We start from the raw sequence: 24,371 nt of genomic DNA, 5'->3' as shown, positions 1-24,371 counted from the left end.
GACAAGCTGGTGAAATGCCTCCGTACCCTCCTCCCCCTCACGTCCTCCTACTCTCCCTCCAACGAGCAGCACTGGAGCTCGGCCCAAGCCTGGGACATCAGGCTGGGTGGAGCATGGACACACACACACACACACACACACACACACACACACACACACACGCACACACACACACACACACACTAACAGACACGCAAGGACCTTGTTTAATCCTGCTTAATGTACTTATCCATCACTTTGTTTGGCATCTAAGAAAGAAACAGTTCGATTACAGGGGATCTAAACATAAAACTCCTGACTTGCAGCACAAACACAAGGCCAGAGAAAGATTGACAAAATGATGTAGCAGACTCCACAGGACACATTCTCTATCCAGCTACCCTTGACTGGAGTTAATACAGCAAAGAAACTCATTTACACATTTTACTACCAAGTGGATTTAATTGAGCAACGACAAAAAAAAAAAAAAAAAGAAAAAAAAAAAACAGCAGCTCTGTAAATCAACAGTGAGCCAAACGAACAAAGAAATCCGACAAATCTTCCTTTACAGCTGCTCCAAATATCTCGCTAAGGCCAGAAAATAAGCAGTAAAATCTCTTTAAAACACTGTTGATAGCTTTTGGTTACAGGCAGTCCCTGTTCACACGCCTGGCACTGGTCTTTTATGGCGAGGAACCTAATACAAGATTTCTGTTCTAGTGCAAACACAGTGGCCATAGGCACCGAGGAACAGCTGCCATATAATTGAATTAACATTCGCCTTCTGCTCCGGCACTCAGCGCTGTGCTGAGAAGTCATACGAAAACCTTCTCTGAGCTCCATCAACCTGCCCATGAATATGCATGCTGCTGGTGATAAATATGCGCTCTGTGTCTAATGTTTGTGGAGTTGCCTGCACAACGAATAAAGAGTTATACCGTGTAGACCGTCTTGGGGATTGACATGGTATATATCAAGTTGGTTGATCTTTCTGTCTTTTTACCGCCACAGGCCCCCTGAGGATGAGAGCCGTGGTACCTCAGACGCTTCGATGAGATTTAAAGTCTAACAGAGACATCTAGTGGACACGCGCTTTGTTGTAGTAGTAGCACAATGTCTCACTGAGTTTTAGAGATTTTCTAACCTTGGTCACCATCCTCCTCATTATTAGTTGTAGGAGGCATTGGTGCATAAATACAGCTCTGAATAGCCCACTGCACTGAACCCCATTGAAAACCTCATGGTCGTTCCACCAAATATTGATTTCTGAACTCTTCCTGAGTTAAAACATTAGTATTGTTTCTAAATGAGTATGAACTTGTTTTCTTTGCGTTATTCGAGGTCTGAAAGCGTTGCATCTTTTTTGTGATTTTTGACCATTTCTCATTTTCTGCAAATAAAAACTAAATGTTTGCTTGGCATTTTGGAGACATAGAATAAAAGAACAATGTTCATTTTACTCAAACATACACCTGTAAAGAGCAAAATCACATGAACTGATCATTTCAAGTGTGACGTAGTGTAATAAACTCTGAAAACTCACCAGTTTCTGCAATAAATCTATTTGGGATTTGAATTAATATTCTGAAAACAATTACTTTTCAGTGAAATTCTCGTTGTGAACAGGTAGTGATGCCAGGAAAAGCCCAGATTGTTACAGCTTAGGCATTTTTTAGTGTTACGTGCATCTGTTCTATTGACGGACCAGAAGTTGAAATCTGTACAATTTAACATCTGACATTTTTTTTAGGTTGTAGTGTAGAGGTGCAGAAATGAAGACAGGCACACATGATCTGAGCCCTTTGAGTTCAGATTTATTGATACGGCTGTGCAGTCACAGAGCATGGTGGCACACACGGCCGCCTGGCCAGCATGGGACAGTGACACACACATGCACGTGCGCTCGCTCGCTCACACACACTCACGCACACACACACACACACACACACGCTCCTTGTCATTCTGTCCACTCAAGAGAGGCAGAGGATGATTATTACCAGCTTTTAAAACAATTCATCAACTTCTGTACGCTGGCATGTTGCAGCTGGGATCTTCAGTTATGATTATTGTGTTGCTACAGTTTTATGAACCAAAACAGATCAACGTCGTCAGTTAATTGGGTTATCTAAAACACATCGCTGTTGTATCTCCAATGAGTTGTTTGGCCAGATTTATGCAGTCCACCGCATCTCTTTGTTTAATCCTCTCTCCCTCTCTCTCCCTCTCTCTCACAGCCACTCATCTAATCACACTCATCGACAGAGCAGGTCACAGTGAGGAGATCAGAAATGCACGTTAAGTATTTTTGCAGCACACACACACACGCGCACCCACGCGTTACATCCATCTACTCTCAGTCATTAGATCACTGGTTGCTGAGATCAGTCGTTACAGAGAGACAAAACAGGGAAACAAAGCATTAAACAGACCGTTTGATTGTAACCAGAACAAAACACCATTTTAAGAAGTCTTTACAGATCAGCAATACAGCTATGTTCCTACGGTGGTCGGTATAAAGTCCTGTTAAATGTTTATATATTATAGGCTATCACAGTAGCTAGAAGAACGTAGAGCAAAAACTACAAGTCTGTACATGTGTTGGTCTCTTGGTACAGAAAAGATATTCTGCTTTACCAAGCGTCAGGCAGCCTATTACAATGATGTTTTTATTTCTAATATTTAAAGATTGTTGCACGTTACGTTGACAGTTTCAATTTTCTATTTTTTTTTATTCTGACTTCAGCGCTGGTGAAGAAAAACAAGGTCGACAAACGCACAGGGGAGACGAGAGATAAAACGAAAAGGACTGATAAAAAGGCGCAAACAGTCGAATGAAACTGAAAAACGGACACTACGCCACGCCGCCTAGCTATAAAATAGACTTCTCTGAATGAAAGTGAGCAAAATATAGCGCAATATCTAGCTTTAAAAATACTATATTCTGCAACATTAATCTTTAAAAACAAGATCGTCTCAGCCGAATCCCTAAGTGTGAAAAACTGTAAGGAGAACTCGACTAGCGGTTCGGCCGCGCCGGGATCAGCGCGGGTTTGAACGACATCACTGAACGCGTTTACAGGTGTTACTTGTGACGTGGAAAGTACAGATAGAGGCACACATTCAGCCAGCTGGCTTGCTAACCACTGACTGCATCTTTTCGATGGAAAGTAGCATATGGTTTCAGTGCATGAGAAACTGCTGTAACCCATCAGAAGCTGGTTATAAAAAAAAACCAAAAAAAAAAACATGGATACAAAAACAATCCTTCCCTCACTGTTTATATATATATATGTTTTCATAATTTCTTTTAAATGTTCAATCCTCTAAAATGTTTGGATATAACCATGTGGTGCAATATAATATACAAAGGTACCTTCTGAAGCTTAAACTTCACACAGTAAATGTGGTTAATTTCATAGAAAAAAAAAACAAAAAAAAACCTTTGAGGTCTAAGGAAAAAAAAACATCCATCACTTAGCAAATACTGCCCAGATGTGTCTTTTCTTTTTCTGCAAATTAATGTGCTGAGCAAAGTGCATTACAAAGGTGCCGACTTAAAACTTTGTCACATTTTGTTGCGTTACAACCACAAACTTCAATGTATTACAAAGGAGTTTTATACCATATAGAGCATTATTTTTGAAGTGGAGAGGAGAGCATCATGCTTTGGGGTGACTTCTGTTCAGCAGCGAAAGGGAAGCTACTCAGATGTGATGAGGACATGAGTTAAGCTAAATGCTCTCGATTTAATCTTAGCGAGTTGCTGTAATAGCAGCCAATGGTGGCTGTACAAAACAGCGATTCGGGGCAGGATTTATGTGCCCAGTTTTCAGAAAATGTTGAAAAATAGTTTTCTTCACAGCTATGCATTACTCTGTCACAACAAATCCAAACAAAACAAAAGTTTGTGGTTCCAACACGACGTAAAGTGGAAACCTTACACAAATCATAAATACCTTTGCTAGGCACTGCATAAAGTGAAAATTGACCCACATGTCCAATATGGTACATATGCAAAAGTGCGCAATAAGTACATCTTTTATATACAACATCACAGGCCTTGAAATCCTGGCAAAGAGAAGCAGATACGCTTTGGATTCGCAGCCTCAGATGCGTCGCAGGAGCGTGAAAGTTTCGGCAGCCTAAGTGGCGTACGGGCGCACTGTAAACACGCTGATTGAATGTCACACCAGCGACCAAGTAGGGGAAGCTGTTTTGACAAAACTACTCTGCAGAACTAAAGCAAAACTGAACACTGAAAAAAAAAAAAAAAAAAAAAAAAAAAAAATTAGCAACAATGTTGAGCTCTTGCTACAGCTTCAAAACACATCAGAAGGCATCAAGTAAACACACAATGTGACAATATTAGACACATGTAGTGCATAAATTGTACAGGAAATTAATGCAAAACAAATGCATTTTCAAAAAGATAAACAAAAACATTGTATTTACAAAAAAAAAAAGAACTTGAATGCATCTGTGTGTGTGATATGTTAAAATTGCAAAAAGCTGCTTTCTAATTTTTGGACTTTTTTTTTTTCACAAATATCTTACATTTTATCTCAAAAATATTTCCCTCACTGGATGGCTGATGGATTTATGTTCCATATTCAACCATTAATAAACATTTAATATATGTACAGAAAAGAAAAAAAAAACAAAAAAAAACCCATTTGCACCTGGCTGTAAAGAATACAAATGCATTTAAATTGCAAAGAAAGTTAAAGAAAGTAAACACACAAAATATTTTCTTTTTGTGGCTTTAGCAACCATAAGGAGCGCTCAAAGGAAAATTGTTTTGTAAGTAAGTCTAGATTTATTTAAGGAGTGCTTGGTAATAAAACAGTAATGCTGAAGACCTGTGGCAAGAATCTCAAATTTCTGTACAGACATATAATCTACATGCAGAATAGGCGTTGTAGAAGTCCCTCTAGATATGCATCTATTCTGCATATGTGGTAGTAAGTCGCAACAAATCTCTTAACTCCCATCTCCCAACAAATAAATCTAATATAGATGTATCCAGGATGTGGAAGTGGGACTTTTAAAACAGCTACAAGAGTTGAGTTTGAAAAAAAATGCAATAAAAAGGAAAATAAAAGAACGCTGCCCAAACTATCACAAAAACAAACTAGTTTCCCAGTGGTGACACCGTTATAGCCACTGGACGGAAACAAACCTCTTCATTATTATTATAATTTTTTTTTTAATTATTTAAAAAAAAGCAGGAAAGAAGGAATAATGCACCTGACTGTTTATAAATGGTGAAAACATACATGTGATAGAAGCTGTTGAAATGCAAAAGACATGAACAAAAAAAGGAAGCAAAGGTGTCAGTTTTTTCAGTCGTCTGTAGAGGGCAGCAGAGTCCAACTTCAATCTTTAAACAGCAACAGGGCCGAATCAGTGTCGCCATGACGCTCCTCTGCTGTTATTCCATCGCTGCCTCTGTTTGGATGCAACAGGATACGTACTTTAGACATTTTGAAAATAAGTTTTACCAAAATCATCATTTGTACATCAATCATTGTGACGACTCCCTAGTTTGCTGTCTAGATGTGTTATTTTGTATCTTGTTCATACATTCAGGCACATAAACATCTGTTTTTCTCTGAATGTTTCATTAGATCTTTATGACAGCCACTTTGGCGTTCTGTCAATAATTCATAATTGTCATCTTACACCCACCACTCATTTCCTTTGTTCTTGTTTTCTTCACCATCAGGAGATTCGCCCCCCTCTGACAACTCACCTGAAAAGCCAAAATACCAGTTTTATACTTATGAAACTTGTGTGTGTGTGTGTGTGTGTGTGTGTGTAATATATATATATATATATATATATATATATATATACATATACATATATATACATATACATATATATATATATACATATACATATATATATATATATATATATATATATATATATATATATATATATATATATATATATATATATATATATATACCCACCCACAACGGTCAAAAGGAAATGTTTTAAATGCTGTTAATTGTGGCTCTTTAAAGAAGGTAAAAGCTTCATAAAAACGGGAGTTTGGAAAATTGAGACCTGCGCATCTTTTAACATAAACCAGTTTGTATGTCAGATCACGATGTTGAAGTTTTGTCACCAGTGGAATTAGAAAGTCCAGCTGACGTACCGTTCTGCAGCAGGGGACTCTGGTGTGACGTCTTCCCAGGGGGGTTCGCCTGCTTCGGTTCCCCTGTGTTTCCATCTGGTGACCTGCTGACCTCTGCTGACTCTGGCACCTTGCTGTCTGACTTGTTCTCCTTCTGTTCAGGGTATTCAGACTCTGCCTGGACCTCCTGCGGTTCCATAGCCTCCTCCTGCTGAGCTCGCTCTTCTGCCTCCTTTTTAGCTCTCTCTTCCGCTTCTGGAGTCACATGAGAGATTAAGGTTGTTTGGCAAAGTGGAGCCTCCATCAATCAGCTAGTATTGACTTCATTTAAGTGGTTTGTTCTGGTTCAGACTCCATACAAAGCAAGATCTTAAAATCTTCTGAAGTCAAAACAACCATTTACACTTTTGACCACTTGAGGGCAGCCAAAACTTGCTTTCAAGAGAACGTTACTGTTCAACACTCAGAAAGGAGAGCTGGGCCTCTTTTGGCTCATATTTACATTTCACCAGCAGAAAAAGCTTTGCGAATGAGAGGTGCAACGTTTTCAACAACCACGTTGTCCAGTTCTTCCACATTAAACACTTAAGAGCACCAAGACTTACACGGCTCAGAACAAAGACTCTATATACAATGATTTCATTTGATTTGGCCTGATCAGCTTAGCAAACCTTTGCATCTTAGTCCATTTATTAGCTTCAGACAGACTTCAGAATGTTTCGCTGATTTACTCCTTTCAGTCAATTATCACAGCCTTTTCACTTTGTTCTTAGTGCCAACAAACAAAAAAGTGCCAAACTCCTTACAACGCTCGCTAGAACGTCTGCCAACTTAGTTTGTTTATACTACCTGCTGCACAAAAAAAACAAAAAAAAAAAACAGATTGAGAAATAATGGCCTGCCCGGGAGGGAGGTAAACATCTGAGTAAAACTAAATTAAACTTCGCTTCAAGCTAAAAGCAGTTCATCTTTATATTCCATTTTTTCCCCCCTCTATCAGAAATGCTGCGGTTTTTACAGCTTTATATGTTTTGCTGCAAAATGACGAACTGTGAAGGTTAAACCGTACCTTTGGTAGCCTGGGCTTTCCATCTTTCCCTGTTCTGATAAACTTCCTCATTCCACAAGGCCTTGAAGTTTTTAATGTCCACCGTCAGAAGGGAGCTCTGGCCAGACGAGCTGCTGTCAGATCCCATGCTCTTCACACTGTGCCTCTTGGTTTCATCTGAGCTAATACTGTTTAGACTGAAAAGAAAAGAAATACATTAAAGATTAACAGTAAAACTCCAAGACGACAACAAGTTGACAGCCATAGTTTCTGCAGAGAGGCATCTATGACAGGATGTTGGTTTGAACTGCAAACTAACAGAATAACACTTGTAAGTTGCTAATGATATATATTTCCTATTTTTCTTGGTACTAAATCTACAATTAAACACATACTGATGTTCATATTTTCACAAATAACTTGAAAGAAATAAATGCGAAAAAGGATAAATTACAATAAATAAAGCAGAAGTGGTAAAAGATATATGAGCCCTTTTGTTTGTCTGTGCTGGTCTAACCAGCTTTGAATAGTGACATAAATGTGGTTACTTGGTTTTGTATTTTCAATAAATTTGCAAAACTCTCTAAAAAAATGTTTACACCTCGTCATAATGAGGTATTTGTGTGCAAAAGTTTGAGGAAATAGGTAAATTTAATACAATCTGGAATAAGGCTGTATTATTCCAAACGTGGGAAAAGTGAAACTCTGAATACTTTCCGGACGAACCCAACGTAGATAAACTAAGGGAGACTGAAAGAGCAGATACAGCTACAGACTACTGAGCAGATTTAAATGCCGTCAATAAACTGCATGACGAAAGCTGTAAACACCCAGGTGTCTATAAGCACAGCTGCACTATGCAAGTTTTACACTGTTTGCTTCAACTGGAGCCTCACTGAGTAATGGTAATGATGGCTGCAGAAGAGAAAGGCTGGGCTCAAATTTATGTTCAGTTGCAAGCATGGCTGCAGAGCCAGACAGTTAAAGGACTGGTTTATTATCCAATAAAAATGCTTTCCAAGATGGAAAGTTCCTTTAAACAATCCTTTTCGGTGCAGCTCACTTGTTAAAAACACAATATTAAAGGGAACTGAGCCTTACTCATGTGTCACCTCTCACAGCCTTGCACGTAGCTGATATAGAAGGAGGCTGGAGGAAAAAGTACCGAGCCAACAAATTAAACCAGAGGAGAGAAAATCACTTCCTTTTGTATCTCCTCAGGCAAATGTGTAAGCCAGGCCAGCTTGAAGGCTCATTCGTGATCATGGATGATGAGCAGAGCTTGACTAGCGTCTCTAAAATGCCAATTTCAAGGTGTGTGGCTCCGCAAGATGAAAGGTGGAGACATTTCCATGCACAGAAATGGATTACTCATGGGAGACTCATCTGCTGTTCTCAATACTTCCATTAGACATGCTGTTGTTGCCGAGGAGCTGTAGCGGTTCGGTCGTGCAATTTAGCGAGCTGTTGCTCAGAAAGATCTTGAGAGGTGAAGGCTCGAAAACAAGAACTACTTCTTTTTTCTTCTTATCGTTGATTAAATAGCCTGGAAGATTAAAATCTATTCACATTTATTCGCAACGCCCTCTGCTTTGCTGTACTACCAAGAAAGCATTTAATAAACATTTTCACCAGAAACTTCTCTCATAACTTACCTGGAGCGTCTAAAGGTGGAAAGGCCAGAGTGGGAGGCCTCGTCGATGAGCGGCGTGACGATGCGCTCCATCATGTCGGTCAGCACAGTGAAGGTGGGAACCACAATGAAGTCTATGAACCCTGGTGACAAACATTTCAGGAAGAGTTATTGTCAGCACGCCTGTTTGCGCTCTTTTTTTTAATCTGCATACTCCAGTTAATGATTAACCGATTACTAAATTAGTTGACAATTATTTCAATAATGATTAATTGTTTCAGTCCTAACTACAGGTGCTGGTCATAAAATTAGAATATTGTGATAAAGTTCATTATTTTCCATAATGTCATGATAAAAATTAAATTGTCATATATTTTAGATTCATTGCACACCAACTGAAATATTTCAGGTCTTTTATTGTTTTAATTTTGATGATTTTGGCAAACAGCTCATGAAAACCCAAAATCCCTGTCTCAAAAAATTAGAATATTATGAAAAGGTTCTCTGAACGAGCAATAAAAATAATCATCTGAATCAACAAAGTAACTCTAAACACCTGAAAAAGATTCCTGAGGCCTTTAAAAACTCCCAGCCTGGTTCGTTACTCAAAACCGCAATCATGGGTCAGACTGCTGACCTGACTGCTGTCCAGAAGGCCATCACTGACATCCTCAAGCAAGAGGGTGAGAAACAGGAAGAAATTTCTGAACGAATCGGCTGTTTGCAGAGTGTTATATCAAGGCACCTCAGTGGGAAGTCAGTAGGAAGGAAAAAGTGTGGCAGAAAACGCTGCACAACGAGAAGAGGTGACCGGACCCTGAGGAAGATTGTGGAGAAGGGCCGATTCCAGACCTTGGGGGAAGCAGTGGACTGAGTCTGGAGTAGAAACATCCAGAGCCACTGTGCACAGGCGTGTGCAGGAAATGAGCTACAGGTGCCGCATTCCCCAGGTCAAAGGTCAAGCCACTTTTGAACCAGAAACAGCGGCAGAAGCGCCTGACCTGGGCTACAGAGAAGCAGCACTTTGGACCACTGTTGTTCAGTGGTCCAAAGTACTTTTTTCGGATGAAAGCAAACTTTGCATGTCATTCGGAAATCAAAGTGCCAGACTCTGGAGGAAGACTGGGGAGAAGGAAATGCCAAAATGCCAGAAGTCCAGTGTCAAGTACCCACAGTCAGTGATGGTCTGGGTGCCATGTCAGCTGCTGGTGTTGGTCCACTGGGTTTTATCAAGGGCAGGATCAATGCAGCAGCTATCAGAAGATTTTGGAGCACTTCATGCTTCCATCTGCTGAAAAGTTTTATGGAGATGAAAATTTAATTTGGTCTGGAATCGGCCCTTCTCCACAATCTTCCTCAGGGTCCGGTCACCTCTTCTCGTTGTGTAGCGTTTTCTGCCACACTTTTTCCTTCCTACTGACTTCCCACTGAGGTGCCTTGATATAACACTCTGCAAACAGCCGATTCGTTCAGAAATTTCTATCTGTTTCTCACCCTCTTGCTTGAGGATGTCAGTGATGGCCTTCTGGACAGCAGTCAGGTCAGCAGTCTGACCCATGATTGCGGTTTTGAGTAACGAACCAGGCTGGGAGTTTTTAAAGGCCTCAGGAATCTTTTTCAGGTGTTTAGAGTTACTTTGTTGATTCAGATGATTATTTTTATTGCTCGTTCAGAGAACCTTTTCATAATATTCTAATTTTTTGAGACAGGGATTTTGGGTTTTCATGAGCTGTTTGCCAAAATCATCAAAATTAAAACAATAAAAGACCTGAAATATTTCAGTTGGTGTGCAATGAATCTAAAATATATGACAATTTAATTTTTATCATGACATTATGGAAAATAATGAACTTTATCACAATATTCTAATTTTATGACCAGCACCTGTATATGCTTCATTTCAAGATTTGAAGAAAGGAAAAACAAAACTTCAGTGTTTTTGTCCTAACAGAAGCAAAATGCTAGAAGCCACTCACCAATCTGAGACTGTGCAACCAACGTCGACTTTCTGTCACACAGTGGAGAGAACGGCAGGCCTAGTTCGGCTTCTTTGTCCCCCTGGAAAAAACATCAATTTCAACAGAAAAAGGACTTTAGATTGGATCCTACAAAAAATACACCACATCCTGTAGGCATACAGACAGACCATCAGACATCTGATTTGTCTGAGCCCCACCCGATGTCCTTTCAGGCCACAAATCTGTTTCATTTTCTCCTCCAGTTTGTCACAAACCACTAAGATGGGCAATGGAGAGGCGATATTCTTTGGAGAAGCTATTTGTTGTCGATTCACATCCCAAGAGACAAAGGCCTTGTAGAAGCAGGCATGATGACAATGGCAATGAAAATGAAAACAATAAATATTAAAGAAACTGATGAATAGATTGGTGCATCATTTACACCTATGTCGCTTTCGATAATGTTTACAAATACATATTTAATAATTCATAGACTACTGTTTTATTGAATAGGACACACATTTTAATCTTCCATGGTGTCTGTCTCTTTGTTGAATTACTTACAAATGGATAACCCGCATGTAAAGATTTTTTTTCTGAGGGAATCTTCTGCCGAGGTTCTTTATTAAAACAGTTAGTCATTAACAACATCATTTTATTCTCAAACTTGAACAGTAGAGACAAAATAAATCAGCTGTATTGCACTGATATTATTAGAATCCTCTACTTCATCTGCCTTTAAAAGAAATCTAGATTCACTTCCGTAGCCTCTCTCTTTTCTTGACATGCATTTCAAAAACTTCTCTACTTCATTTAGGTGATGCTGATTAATTGACTGGAGTTCTTTTTTTTTTTCAAGTATTTCAATAACTTGTCAAAAGTTCAACAAACCCTGTGCTCTCTTTGGGGCGTATACATTTACCATAAACCCGAACCTTTTTTATTTATTTATTTATTTTTGATAAAACTGGAGTATTTAACATCCAATTGTCAAATTTTGCATAAGGCATTTCCCTGAATCAGTTTTAGTAACAAATAACCAATACACTGCCAGTTTAAAAGAAACACCATCGTACTGACATCAACAGATCATTTTTTTTCAAAATAAATTTCAAAAGCCACCAAAGCTTCCAGTGACAACGCCAGGAGAACTCACTCACCTGTCTGAAGAACTCCTCAAGCAAAGAGGTGGTCCATCGGTGGTGCAGGTCCCAACTTTTGGCTGGATGGCTGATGTCAGCTGTGTGGAGAAGTAGGGAGAGAGCCTTGGGCTTGTCGATGCTGTAAAAGAGGAAAAAGAAAAACAGACACAAATTTAAAAAAAAAAAGGAAGGTCATACTTATATTATCAGTTTCTCTCTCTAAGATACAGAACTGTTGAATGTCTTATGTTTTATGTTGGAGAACAACAAACACCATACCAGTATAAGGTTAGACAAAAGTATGGACGCAATCTATAGCACAGCTCAGTTGGTTAACTGGTAGTCTATGCAGACAAAACATAAAAAAGCCCAAGTGAAATAAAATGTGTTAGAACTCTAAGCTCAGGGGTTGTAAAGCTATTATTGTGATGGCAAAATTGGCAAATAAGAAAAAAAACTGATGACATGTATTTGTTGTTTGCTCAACAACAAAAAAAATTATAAAAAGACAAAAAAATAAATAAATCGACAGCTATACAGAACATATTCTCAAGAGATTTCTGTTTAAATTGGATGAAATCACTACAATTAGTACAACAGCTCGAGCTGCTGGTCAAAATCCTCCTGTATCTCTCATTTTATGCAACAATATGAAAAGCCACAGCCATAATCATCTAATTCTCACCTCCGCCTACACAGCTATTGTTCAGCACCAACCGCTGATCAAACGAATCGTGAGGAGGTGGCCATGGAAGCTGAGGAAACTTCGAAATGCTGTGATGAGGCCACTGACTGGGACGCACTGGGTGAGTGACACTGTGGTGACATCAATGCCATGACTATGTGACAAACTGCATTATCTGTGGAGAGCACAATCCCCAGCAGTACAATGAGGCGCTTTCCACAATAACAAGCCCTAGATTGTCATTATCTGAAAAGGCTGCTGAACATAAGGAAAAGAGCCGTCTGGGGGTGAGTTACTGAAGAGTGAGCTTGGAAAGCTTAACGATAGTGCAAAGCTGTTGACAGTGAAAAGCTCGAGAGCAATCGTTGGCAGAGCAGCGTGTGGGATGTCTGGTCAGAGATGAAAAAGATCTCTTGCTTCAAGGTGAAGGGTGATCAGATTGAGGTAACCCTGGACAGAGCCCATTATTTTTGAACAATTTCCTTTAAAGAAGGTAAACTCGAAAGGATGTGCAGCATTGCTCTCTCCTGCCTCTAGACACACAGACTTCACAGCCTCCTTGAAACCAAAGATTTTCAATACACCGTTTAGTGTCATCCTTAAACCTGAATCATTGCCCTGGGCAACATTCAACATTCATATCATCATACATAGCAACTTAAACTTGCGTTTTTACTTTCCTCTCTCATGCAGAAAGAAGAGGAGGCAGCTGGAATGACTGAGCACAAAAAAAGCTGTAAATAAAGATAATGTTAGCTCCAGGATCGCTATGTGCGACTTCGGAGTACCGGAGTCTGGGTTCTACATATCCTGTTTTCTGACAGCGCCTGAAGAAAAACCTCATTCATCTGCCCACAACAGCTAAAGACCAGCCACTCTAATACCCCACATCATAAAAGCAAAAAGTTTTTTTTTTTTTCGTTCCCTCTGTATATAAACCCAGACCCACTGTAGTTTTATTGCTATGACAGTCAGAACTGTAGATGAAACCACTAAAACCACTCTCTTGCAGACAAATAGGCAAGCTCAACTCCGATGATTATATTCTTCGATATCGCCAGTATTTCAAGGATGAATCTGTCTGTGTCGCCATGGGAGAAGCTTCTCACATTTAAAAGCACTTAGAATCCTCAGTTTTTGAAACAAGAATAAAGAATGTATGTGGGAGAGGAAGGAGTCAGCAAGACCACCAAAGAAACTTATCTCCAAGTCAGCATGTCAAGGAGATTTAAGGATGCTGTAGAGTTGCCCAACTTAAAGGGGGATTTTCTTGGGGAGTGCCTTCTGACCGAGTTAAATCAAATACTAGAACCGATGATTAAAAGTAGGGCTGCAATGATATGAAAATTTGGGCCGATATTGAGAAGCGATATTACTGCAGCTCTGCAAAAAATTCAGAAACCACTGAAAACCTCATGGTTATTCCACCAAATACTGATTTCTGAACTCTTCCTGAGTTAAAACTTTAGTATTGTGGTTTCTAAATGAGTATGAAATTGTTTTCTTTGCTTTATTTGAGGTCTGAAAACACTGCATCTTTTTTGTGATTTTGACCATTTCTCATTTTCTGCAAATAAAAACTACATTTTTGCTTGGAATTTCAGAGACATGCTGTCAGTAGATCATAGAATAAAAGAACAATGTCCATTTGATTCAAAAATATACCTATACAAAGTAAAATCAGAGAAACTGATCATTTTAAGTAGTCTCTTTTTTTTTCCAGAGATGTATTTCTGCTATGGCCAATTACCAATATTTACCCATATACTATATGTTATGTATATATTTTATTACTCTTTTGACTGCACTACTTTCTTTACCATTGCTTCTGTCCTTCAGTTAAACTCCCCACAGTCCTGTGCTGCATCACTGTCACATGGCAAAACAAATACCACACAACCAACCTCCTGCACTCATCGTCCAGAAACAAATGGCAACAAGATGGGAATAAATATCGTTTGATAACATCAGCCCAGTTTTATATATCCCACCAATATCAACATGTTGGAAATTATATAGGCCCGTACCAATGTAGCCCTAATGCCAGTTAGATATTCCATATGTTCTATTGGAGTTTACCAGCAAATACAGCAAATTTATGTAAACGGTGAATATTTCAAGTATTGACTTTTCTTTGTCGTCCTTATTTGCCTACTTTCTGACAGGTTTCAGGGCCACACTGTGTATGCTTTGTTGGAAGAAGTGGAACACAATCTTATCTAATTTTCTATTCATGGCAATGGTGTGAGGCAGAATCAAGCCCACCTCATTGGTTCAGAAACAGTACCATATAGAGACTGAAAGTCATTTAAAGATGTTACTAACAATCCAAAATATGACTTGTGGTAGGAGATAACCGTGCCCCAGTTTTCTACTGTTCTACTGTCTCTGCTATGCATGTTTTTAGTCTAAACATAGTATTTTTATTGAACAAAAGAGGCTTCTATGCTGCCCTTGTTGTAAAAAGACCATCAAAACGTCTTTGCATCATGATGCTTTCAGATGCACAGACAAACAATATTGAAGTTGAGCAGGCTATAAACTGGAGGCAGCACAACGTCCTAGACCTTGACAGTCATTTTGCATAAGCTGAAGCTTTCACTACAGCCGCTGAATCTTTCTTCTTCAAGTTCTAGATGATCTGAAGAAGTGCTGCTTTGTTAGTAATATTGTTTGCACTTATTTCCTTGCATGCAAGGCTAATTAGATGCTAAGGAAAAAAATGGCGTTATGCCGTTCTTTGGAGTTAGTCATTGCAGACAAAAGGGGCTCATTATTTCAAGAACATCTGCCCCTGTTTGTTCCAGTGAATTTAACTGCACTCATTTAAAGCTTCATTATTGTTATGTATGCTTGTGAATGAAGGTAATAAATAGTTTTGTGAAAATGCAGAAATGCGGGCTTGTTTCTTGTTTGCAAAGTGAATTTTTATGAAATAATATAGGTCGTTTCAGCGACTTGATCACTCCGCGCAATAATCTTCAAACAATAAGGACCGTCAGCACAAAAATCATGCCATAACATTAGCAACAAAGTATTTGCTTCATCACAGAGCGTCTAAAAAAATCTATGCATGCTTGGGACTCCTCCGGAGCACTTAGAGGTGACATAATTAGAACAATGACACACAAGTACCTAAATTATATGGCCAGAAGTGCTCCCACTTTCACCCAATATCCAGATAAAGCAATAGAATAACTTGAGTCAGAGACAGCTTTATTTCTGCTGCAATAAAGGCTAATAGGTGGTTACCAGTCACAAAATACCAATAACACAGAGAAAACGCCTTTAGGTCAAAATATAGAACATCACTATTTCTTATTTCTTGTAGTTTTGTTGCATCTTTCGTTTACTCTGACCATTTTTTTCAGTTTAAATTTCTTGAGGCTCACAGCCAGAGATGAGGGATAAATAAACCATTGCTGTAGAACCTTAACTTGCAAATAAACAAACTACATTTTCATTTTAAATACAACTCATCCATCCATTCATGGACAGACTCCCCACTGTCTCCATATCATGACAGTATAATATGAGACTGATAATCTGTGAAAAGATCCCCTCCACTGTCTGAAGAAAAGCATGGCTACCAGTCAAAAACAGTCTGTCAACCTCGTGTATGCGCTGCTAAATGGGCTAGTGGCAAAGAAACAACTTACTGTTGCAGGAAAAGTGTTTATCTGTCATCAGTGACCATGCTAACTAGCTCGAGCATTCATGCCTCCCTCTACTGATGAGGAGAAGCTGTAGTGTAGCAGAGAGCAAGGGCGAAGGTTTGAGGGGATTTGTGAGCAGCAGGTATACAATCATGACTGACAGCACCGAGACCCTCCTCCTGGCTCTGATTGGTTGTTTCTAGTTAGCACTGGGAGCACTGAGAGAAGCCAGAGGAGCTCAATTTTGTCACAGATCATCTGTCTCGCTATACTGTCATTACATTGTGACAGTATAACAATTTTTATAAAAGTTACATACTGCAGCTATAATAACTTACTGTGACAAAAACTTCCTCTACACTTTTGCTTGTGAATAAGATATGAAACAGCTATGGTACTGAGCTACTGATCCACAAGAAAAGCTTAATATGCATTAAGACAGTAAAGAAAGGTTGTGTCTTTTTATAGCAGGCATGTAAATATAAGGTTTTAACATTATGTGGATGCTAAATAATACTTCTAATGTAAGCTATTAAATGGCCACTCATAACAGAAGATGATCCAAAGAGAGAAGAAAAAAAAGCTCTCTTTAATCATACTGCCACCATTAGGCTAATGGGTCCTCTGCCCTGGATCGCAGCGTGAAGATGCACCATCCCACCTCATCAGAAATGGTGTGTAAAATACCACCTGATAACCATATCCAAATATCTTGTTTAATGGACTGATGCATGAACGAACAGGCACAGACAAATATGAAAAAGAGGCAGACTAAATGGAAGAGACACACAAAGTGCACAAAAACACTCTGCACGTGTACACACAGCACAAGGTTAAACAGGGGTGAGAGTGACTGGCTTCCATTTTGCTGTGTTCCATTTGTGGCAGATTGAGTCTTGAAGTGCGCTCTAAGCAGGCCTGCAGCACACTGGTTTGAATTACTTCACATTAAAGTCTTTTCAGCTTCACCGCCGCCTGCAGACTGCAATCGTGTATTTATGTGTGTAAGGACTATACTGGACTGATTACCCTGCAGTCAGCACTTTTTGTCTTAAAGATATATCCATATAAGGTGATACATATATTATATATGTATGTAATAGATGGATTGGGAGATGTTCTGGGATGTTACCATAATCGGAAGAGAATAGTCTGAAGGTTAACAAGTCCTTTGCCGAAGCTGTGGAAGTGATGACTCATCATGTTATGTGATAGTTTGTGTGATAGCTCTTTTATTTCTCTTCTCCAGCTGCAGCCCTTTATCTGGTAGTACAACAACTGCCAGCTATCACCAGGGCTCTGTGCTCGAAGTGTGCAAAAAGGAAGTTCTGTTAGGAAGTACTGGAAGTTGCACACAGCACACAGACCTCAGGTCTGCCTGAAAATGTTTATAGAAATCATAAGTTGAAGTGAATTTTTAAGTGAACTTTACAAAAAATTTTGTTCTTTGTTTACTGAATGTCTTGTTAAGGCAGTATTTTCATCTCATATGCATAAGAAAGCTAAAGTAAAATAAACAAAAAGGATCAGAGAAAGAGGAATTCTTTAAAGATAATCTTAGATTAATCCTTAATCTGTTTCTGAGATTTCTCTGCCTTTGGTAGACTGTAATTTTTTCAGAGATTTTTATATTCCTATTAGGTTTGAATACATTATTAGTCTATTTAAATTCTGGGGACAGTTTATACTATCATCTACTTTATAGTAAATCATAAGGTTAGTCAGAGTTTCTGTGTCCGGCAAGAACTGCATTAACCTAAATTACATAAACATGTTCACTGAAACTAGTACAAACTAACAGGACAATTAAATTGTCATTTAAAAGTCTATTTTGCTACACTGAATGCTTCCACAACTTTCCCTTTTCTTTTCAGAACCTCCACCTACAGTTTTTTGTATTGTTTGTTGTGTAGCTTTAAGACATGCATGCAACTTTTTAAGTCAATTAATGCAGATTAAAAACTCCACAAATAAACCAAAATTAGTGATGTACCCACAGTATAACATACAACTGGAATAACTGACTATGTTTAATTTGATAAAACTCATTGCTTTTTATGGCTGTTTTTGGTGCAAAATTTTCATTTTGTATGTTTTCTAAACAAAAGCAAATACATGTTAATTTTGCTGTTTATATTTATGTAATCATAATAGCAGTCATAATAATTATTGTCTTTCTATTTTAAATAAGCGCATTAAATATGTTTTTTCATAAATATGATAAAAGATTAAAAAATATATATATACTGAAAAATGGTGGCCTTTTACTTGTGGTTGTCAATGTGTAAGAATCTTATATTTGATCTGTTTGTTCTGTATGGCATCAAAGGTTATGCCTTTGGTCTTAAAGTTTTTTATTTTTTATTTTTTTTGTGATTGTTCATAGTACTAACTAAAACAATCGGATACATATCTGATTTAGTACCACATATGGAAGACGCCAAATCAGATTCTTTTTTTTTTTTTGTAAAAAGGTGAGAATTCGGCCATTCAGACAGCCATGAAAAAGTTGGATATGGCTTGCATATGGGGAAAAAAATTTACATATGGATCACATTCCTGCCGTGTAAACGCAGCCAAAGCAGCATTGTTACAGCAGCGACAGAATTGACTTTAAACTAACTGACCCTTCCGGTTGCTGTAGATAGTTCTTCATGGCTTTAACCTGCTGGAAATGACAAGACATATCTGTCGCCAACACCATCTCGATCACCAAAGCACGCAGCTCTCTAAGAAAGACGTGAGAAAAAAAAATAACGAGTTAGAAGCTGTTTAATCAATGTTAAACTTGCAGGTTCTGAAGGGTGAAGTATTCAAAAAAAGTTATTAAAATAAATAATGGCTATTTATAGTAACGAGTCCTGACTTGAGTACAAATGGAATCAGGTGAATTCAGTCACTGAACTTTGAGGATGATCTAACTAGCCGCATTTATGTCAAACATAGTTAATATGGGGCTTTAGATTGGCAGATGATGCCTTTCTTGCAATCTTTCTCCGTGGGGTTTTCCATTCCCTTCACAATCATTTAAGCACATTAGCGCTATGTGAAACGGACCTCCAGTCATCCTTGGAGAGGTTGTAGAGGATGTTCATTTCATCGTCGTCCTGCAGTAGGCGGTAGGCTGCGCTGACGTGATGACTCTCCAACACTGAGCGATCGTTGTAGAGGATGGCTGTGTCTGACCTTACAGATGAAGAAAACGTAAAACGTCTGTGTTTGACTGGAAGTTGTGTAGGTATGAAAAACACCTGAGAAATTAATACGTATTAATTCACTGTCAAGAGAATCTTTCAACGTCAGATTAAACAAGACCAACCTTTATATAACTTTTTGGAAAATATAGAGTTTTGACTCACTCTGGATGATGGAAATACTGCCTCTAAAATAAATTTATTGTAAAATGACTTTCATTCTTTTCTCATCCTCCTTGTAAATTTAGATCAACTTTCACTCAATATGCAAAGTAATTTTATTTAAAATTATTATTAAACTTACATGAAAACGATACATCAGAATGCTGTAGAATTTACAAAATTTCTAGAAGTTAAAGTTCTTTTTTGTGTATTTGACCTTTTCCAAGTTTTGTCATCTTACAACCCGAGAGTGTTTTCTTGGGAATGTGTGTGACACAACTGTAGTGAACAAATATAATGTATAATTGTGAAGTTAAAGTTGGTACAAACAAAAATCTGTTGTGTCGTGGTGGTAATCTGACAAAATGTGAACAAGTTCACAGATTTTGGTACTTTTAAAAAGCACTATGCAAGCCAATGTTTCTTCCAGTTTTAAACTTTCTGGAATTTTAAAGTAAAAGCTGAACATTTACAAAAAGCTTCAACTTTTGAGTTTGTCTACAAATCCATCCTGTTATTATTGCACTGCGGGCGATCACAGTATGAATGTAAAGCCCCCTTGCTGTAAATGAAATCATTGATCGGGTGAGTCAGCGCCATGCATTTTTGATTTTATCATCCATTACCTTGTCTGGATATGGAAGTTGTTTGTGGTCCCTGTGTGCTCGTAGTCATGCACCGCAGCCGCAAAGATCATGGCGAAGATCTCTAGTTCAGTCAACCAATGCTGGAGGAGGAAAAAAGGAGATGTGACAGAGGCCGAAAATAAAACATCAAGAAAATCATACAGCAGAGGTGTGCAGATAGGAAGTCAGAAAGATGGAAAAGTTGAGGCATTTGACAGGCAAGAAAGATGAGGAAGTAATGAATGCAAGAAAAAAGAATGGACAGAGATTAGGCAATGAGAATCCAGTGATGGGGAATGCAGGGAACGGCACATTAGGCCATAAAGATATTATGGAGGAATATGATATAAAAGATTCAGAGAAGAATTTGGCATGAGGAATACATTAGCATCAGGAATGAAAGCAAACAAATGGGGAAAAGGAGGTACCAAAAAGGTTAGGAAAGCAAAAACAGAGAACTCCAGATAAGATAAGGTCTATTGGGAAACAGCGTCCTATAAGCCTCCCTCCCACTGTTCTTTCTCTCACAGTTGCTCTGGTTTTCACAACGTACAAATATAAATAAAAAGGTCATGCTCTCTGTTATTCTTTTACGAGTTAATGCTATCAAAAGGTCACAGAACACACCAGGCTTTCAATTTCATAGGTCAAGTTCAGATCTTTTTAAGTGCAGTTTCTGAGTACAGCAAACATCAAAAGAGAAGATCACAGGTATTATGCAAAAGCAAATCAGTCAACTTTTAACTCAAATACATAAATTCCAGGTTTGTCAAGTAAAATCCCAAACGACGTGCAGCATGAAGCTGTAGATTTCTCATAGTATGTAGTCATAGTCGATATGAGGCTCATGAGTCAGACGGAAAGTCTCCTATAAAAATAAAAATGTATATTGTTGTATATTATTAAATGTATGCATCTTTGTAATGAAAACTACATTTTGTATCAATCTGATATAATATTCTAAGCTGAATGGTACGTTTTCATTAGATGTGAGCATAAAAATCATCATCATCAGCAAAAACAAAGACTTGGAAACAGGAGTCTGTGTGTAAGCTTCTATCTCACTGTTGCCATTTATGATGGCATTTGTTGGAAATGAAGGCTCTTCTGTTGAACACCAAGTCCAGGCATGTCTTTGAAGTCTGTCTTTCAGTTTGGCTGCACTGCTGTTTTGCGTAGTGTGTGTACCGAGATCATGAGTACATCACAGTACCAACGTCACCGTCTTGTATTTTTTTTTATATTGAAATATTAAAAAATTGTATGAGTGGATCAAAGTGATCAAATCTTTTCTAGCTGCACTAATTTGAAATTAGGTAGAGCAGCCGTCACTTGGAGCAGCTTCAAACATCCGGCATGTAGAGAAGAAGAATCTTTATGAGTCCAGACAGAGCATCTGCAGAGTGTAGGTCATGTTCAAATTTCATCATTCTTGCAACATTTGAGTAGCGTGTGCATAAATTGTGTAGCAGCGGGACATGCATGCAACGCAGGTGAAATTTTGAGAGGTCTGACAATCATGCCATATAATTTGTTGACATTTCCAAACAAATCCGTGGCAACTTGCAATATGATTTGTAGGATAAAATGCCAGGCAGAAACCCAAAAGTATAATTCCCTTCATTTTAAACCTTTGTCAATTTAAACCCCCAATTTGTAGTTTTGTGCCGTCATGTTGATTCTTCCGTCTTTCTTCAAATTTAACCGCATCTTAATTTGGAAGACCCAGTATTTTACCCTGTTCCTATTTATTCTAGTTATGATGTCTATCTAGACTAGTTGTTTAACATAAAATGTGACGACTCCTAATCAAGCCAAAATAACTCCAAACAACCTACTTCTGGTATCTATCAGAGTCATAAAAAATATTTTTGTCTGGATGCTTTTTTTCATTTCATATCAAACTTTCTTAAATCTTAAATTTTGAGAAATAAAACTGCAAAATAAAAAAAAAATGGTAAAGGGGTGAATAGACCAGAAACCATCTGACAGACCCTAGTTTAGTGTGTGCATGTGTTTACTTTCATTTTGTAGGATAAGCTGGATCCAATGAGTGTATGAAATATGAAAGACACAATGGTGAGTGGGCAATTCCTCTGAGATGAGCATTCATGACTGGACTCACACACCCAGGGAGGGGATTTAGCTCAGGGAGCCAGGTCGATACTGGTGACTAATCAACAGTGGGTGATGGGGTCATTAGGAACAGGGTGGGACAGAATGGTCAATCCACTGCTCTGTAACTCTTCATAAACCAGTTTTATGAATGACCTGTTGATTGTTGATTTAGATGAGTCTGGAGGGTTTTTTAAAAATGATAAATGCTGCTCTCCCGCTCTCCTAGGAGCCTGTTGTCAGGGAATGAACGTGACTTTACTCCACAAGGCAGAGCCCAGAGAAATGCAGCCACCTTATTAAGGTGATTAAGTAAAAACAGTGGGAGTGGGGGTGGCATTCTCTTTGGAAAATCATAGACTTTGAAGTCAGGGTTGTGTTTTTCATTTTGAAATGAATGTTATGTCACATGTGCCCTCAAGTTACTTCTGTGAGAAGCTGGAGAATGTAGATCAGAACATGTTAACCAAATAAATAAAAAATAAACTATCAAAAAAACATGAAGATGTAGTCATCTTAAAAGAAAGGAGTTTTCATTTTCTTTTCTTGAAGTGACCATACATTTTCAGGATAAATAGTAAACTACAATTTTATGGCAAAAAAACCCCCGACTTATTTGTCAAAGTAAAACATGCTCTCATCTATCTACGTAATTTTTATCTGCTTAGAAACTGAATGTCAGGAAAAGCTGCAATTAGGCTGGCATACGTCAGCTGACAAAGATGTTCTGAATACCAATGGGATAAAATCCCTTTCATTTTACAGACTTAGCTTCAGCCCAATGCACTTTCCCCGTTGGAACTCAACCTCAACGCTCAACTTGTTTTTGTAGATGCTCAGAGCTTAGACAAATTATGCAATCTAAGCCGCATGTTTCCTACTCACCACCATGCCAGTCTTGAGAAGCAGGTAGTGTACAGTCTGGGTTACATCAGCAGCATGGATCAGGTTGTGGTAGGGATTTTTATGTTTGCTATATCCCACTTCCAGGGCTTCCACGAATGACACCACCGCAGAGATCGGAATCTGAACAGTGCAAAATCGAAAGAGTCTGTGAGTTACTAACACTTAGAGCAAATCCTAAAGCTAACTTGTGACTTGATGGGTGCAGCATCGGAAACCGATGTCATAAAATCATCCATCAGAATCACTTGGGTTACAGCATCTTATGATTACATATTCATATCTGCTTTACAGCCTGTCATTTACTGCCAGATGCTATCAGCACCAGTGGATTGTCATAAGCCATTAGACGCTGCGGAAAATGAGCTGCACAACTATTAAAAGTAGATGAAGTGTGTCTAAACCCCACCATAAAATTATCATTGCTGGAATAAAACAACATAAACTTGGTCTTAAGGGACTGAAATTGTGTGCCTGCTTTCATCAATTTGGAAAAGCAGAAGGTTCTTGTCAGGATTGAAGAGAGCTTCTTTAACCTTGTTTTAATGGCATGAAAACATCAATGACCCAAGTTACATCTTTGAGAGTTTACCTTGAAGCGGCTTATGAGATCATATCTTGTGAGCAACTCATAGAATATAAATTTAAGAGCGTGATCCCCGCTGGCCTCATTTAGGGCGAACACATCAAACGACCATTTGTCAACATTCTGTGAGGGAGAGAAAAAAATAAATAAATCAAAGAATTAAACTGTAACTCCCAAGCAGTATGCAGTAATTTATAAAAGTGTTATTACTTTATGGGACAGGCCAAAACAAAGCAAAACTGTAAAGTGAAGGGAATAGGATATCTCATTTTCACATTTAGCTCCCATTCACTAAATAACATTTAGAGTAACTGACTATCTTCAGAAACCGCTTAATTGTTTGTATATTTTCCTCTAAGTTCAAATACAATTTCAATAGAAATATTTACTGAGCAAATATCATGAAAAATAAGCTCAGACAGGTCACACATGAAGTTGTGGAGTCATTTATAGCAGGTGGTGTGCAAAACTTTGTCAATATTCTGCTACTGTCAAAAAAAAAAACATACAAAGGCACACTATGACCCTCCAACTACTTC

General features: G+C 38.3%; 1 protein-coding gene across 2 annotated transcripts in view; it reads right to left on the bottom strand.

Moving 5' to 3' along the window:
- Nucleotides 1-1,773: 1,773 nt before the first annotated feature.
- The window catches only part of pde1cb (phosphodiesterase 1C, calmodulin-dependent b), a 69,130-nt gene continuing 46,532 nt past the window's right edge, over nucleotides 1,774-24,371 (bottom strand). For both annotated transcript variants that reach the window (XM_088014480.1, XM_088014481.1), the window contains 12 exons: nucleotides 23,839-23,955; nucleotides 23,229-23,369; nucleotides 20,229-20,329; nucleotides 19,304-19,432; nucleotides 18,874-18,975; nucleotides 11,924-12,044; nucleotides 10,782-10,863; nucleotides 8,828-8,948; nucleotides 7,194-7,369; nucleotides 6,146-6,379; nucleotides 5,668-5,731; nucleotides 1,774-5,427 (listed from right to left, as the gene is read on the bottom strand). In XM_088014480.1, coding sequence (XP_087870606.1) covers nucleotide 5,427; nucleotides 5,668-5,731; nucleotides 6,146-6,379; nucleotides 7,194-7,369; nucleotides 8,828-8,948; nucleotides 10,782-10,863; nucleotides 11,924-12,044; nucleotides 18,874-18,975; nucleotides 19,304-19,432; nucleotides 20,229-20,329; nucleotides 23,229-23,369; nucleotides 23,839-23,955 — 1,389 coding nt within the window. In that variant the 3' untranslated portion in view covers nucleotides 1,774-5,426. The remainder of the gene's footprint in view (nucleotides 5,428-5,667; nucleotides 5,732-6,145; nucleotides 6,380-7,193; nucleotides 7,370-8,827; nucleotides 8,949-10,781; nucleotides 10,864-11,923; nucleotides 12,045-18,873; nucleotides 18,976-19,303; nucleotides 19,433-20,228; nucleotides 20,330-23,228; nucleotides 23,370-23,838; nucleotides 23,956-24,371) is intronic.

The sequence above is a fragment of the Poecilia mexicana genome, unplaced genomic scaffold (assembly GCF_051168715.1).
Source record: "Poecilia mexicana isolate PSO_F unplaced genomic scaffold, ASM5116871v1 scaffold_17, whole genome shotgun sequence".
NCBI lineage: Eukaryota > Metazoa > Chordata > Actinopteri > Cyprinodontiformes > Poeciliidae > Poecilia > Poecilia mexicana.
The sequence above is the reverse complement of the archived record's forward strand: the minus strand, read 5'-3'. Positions and strand labels throughout refer to the sequence as shown.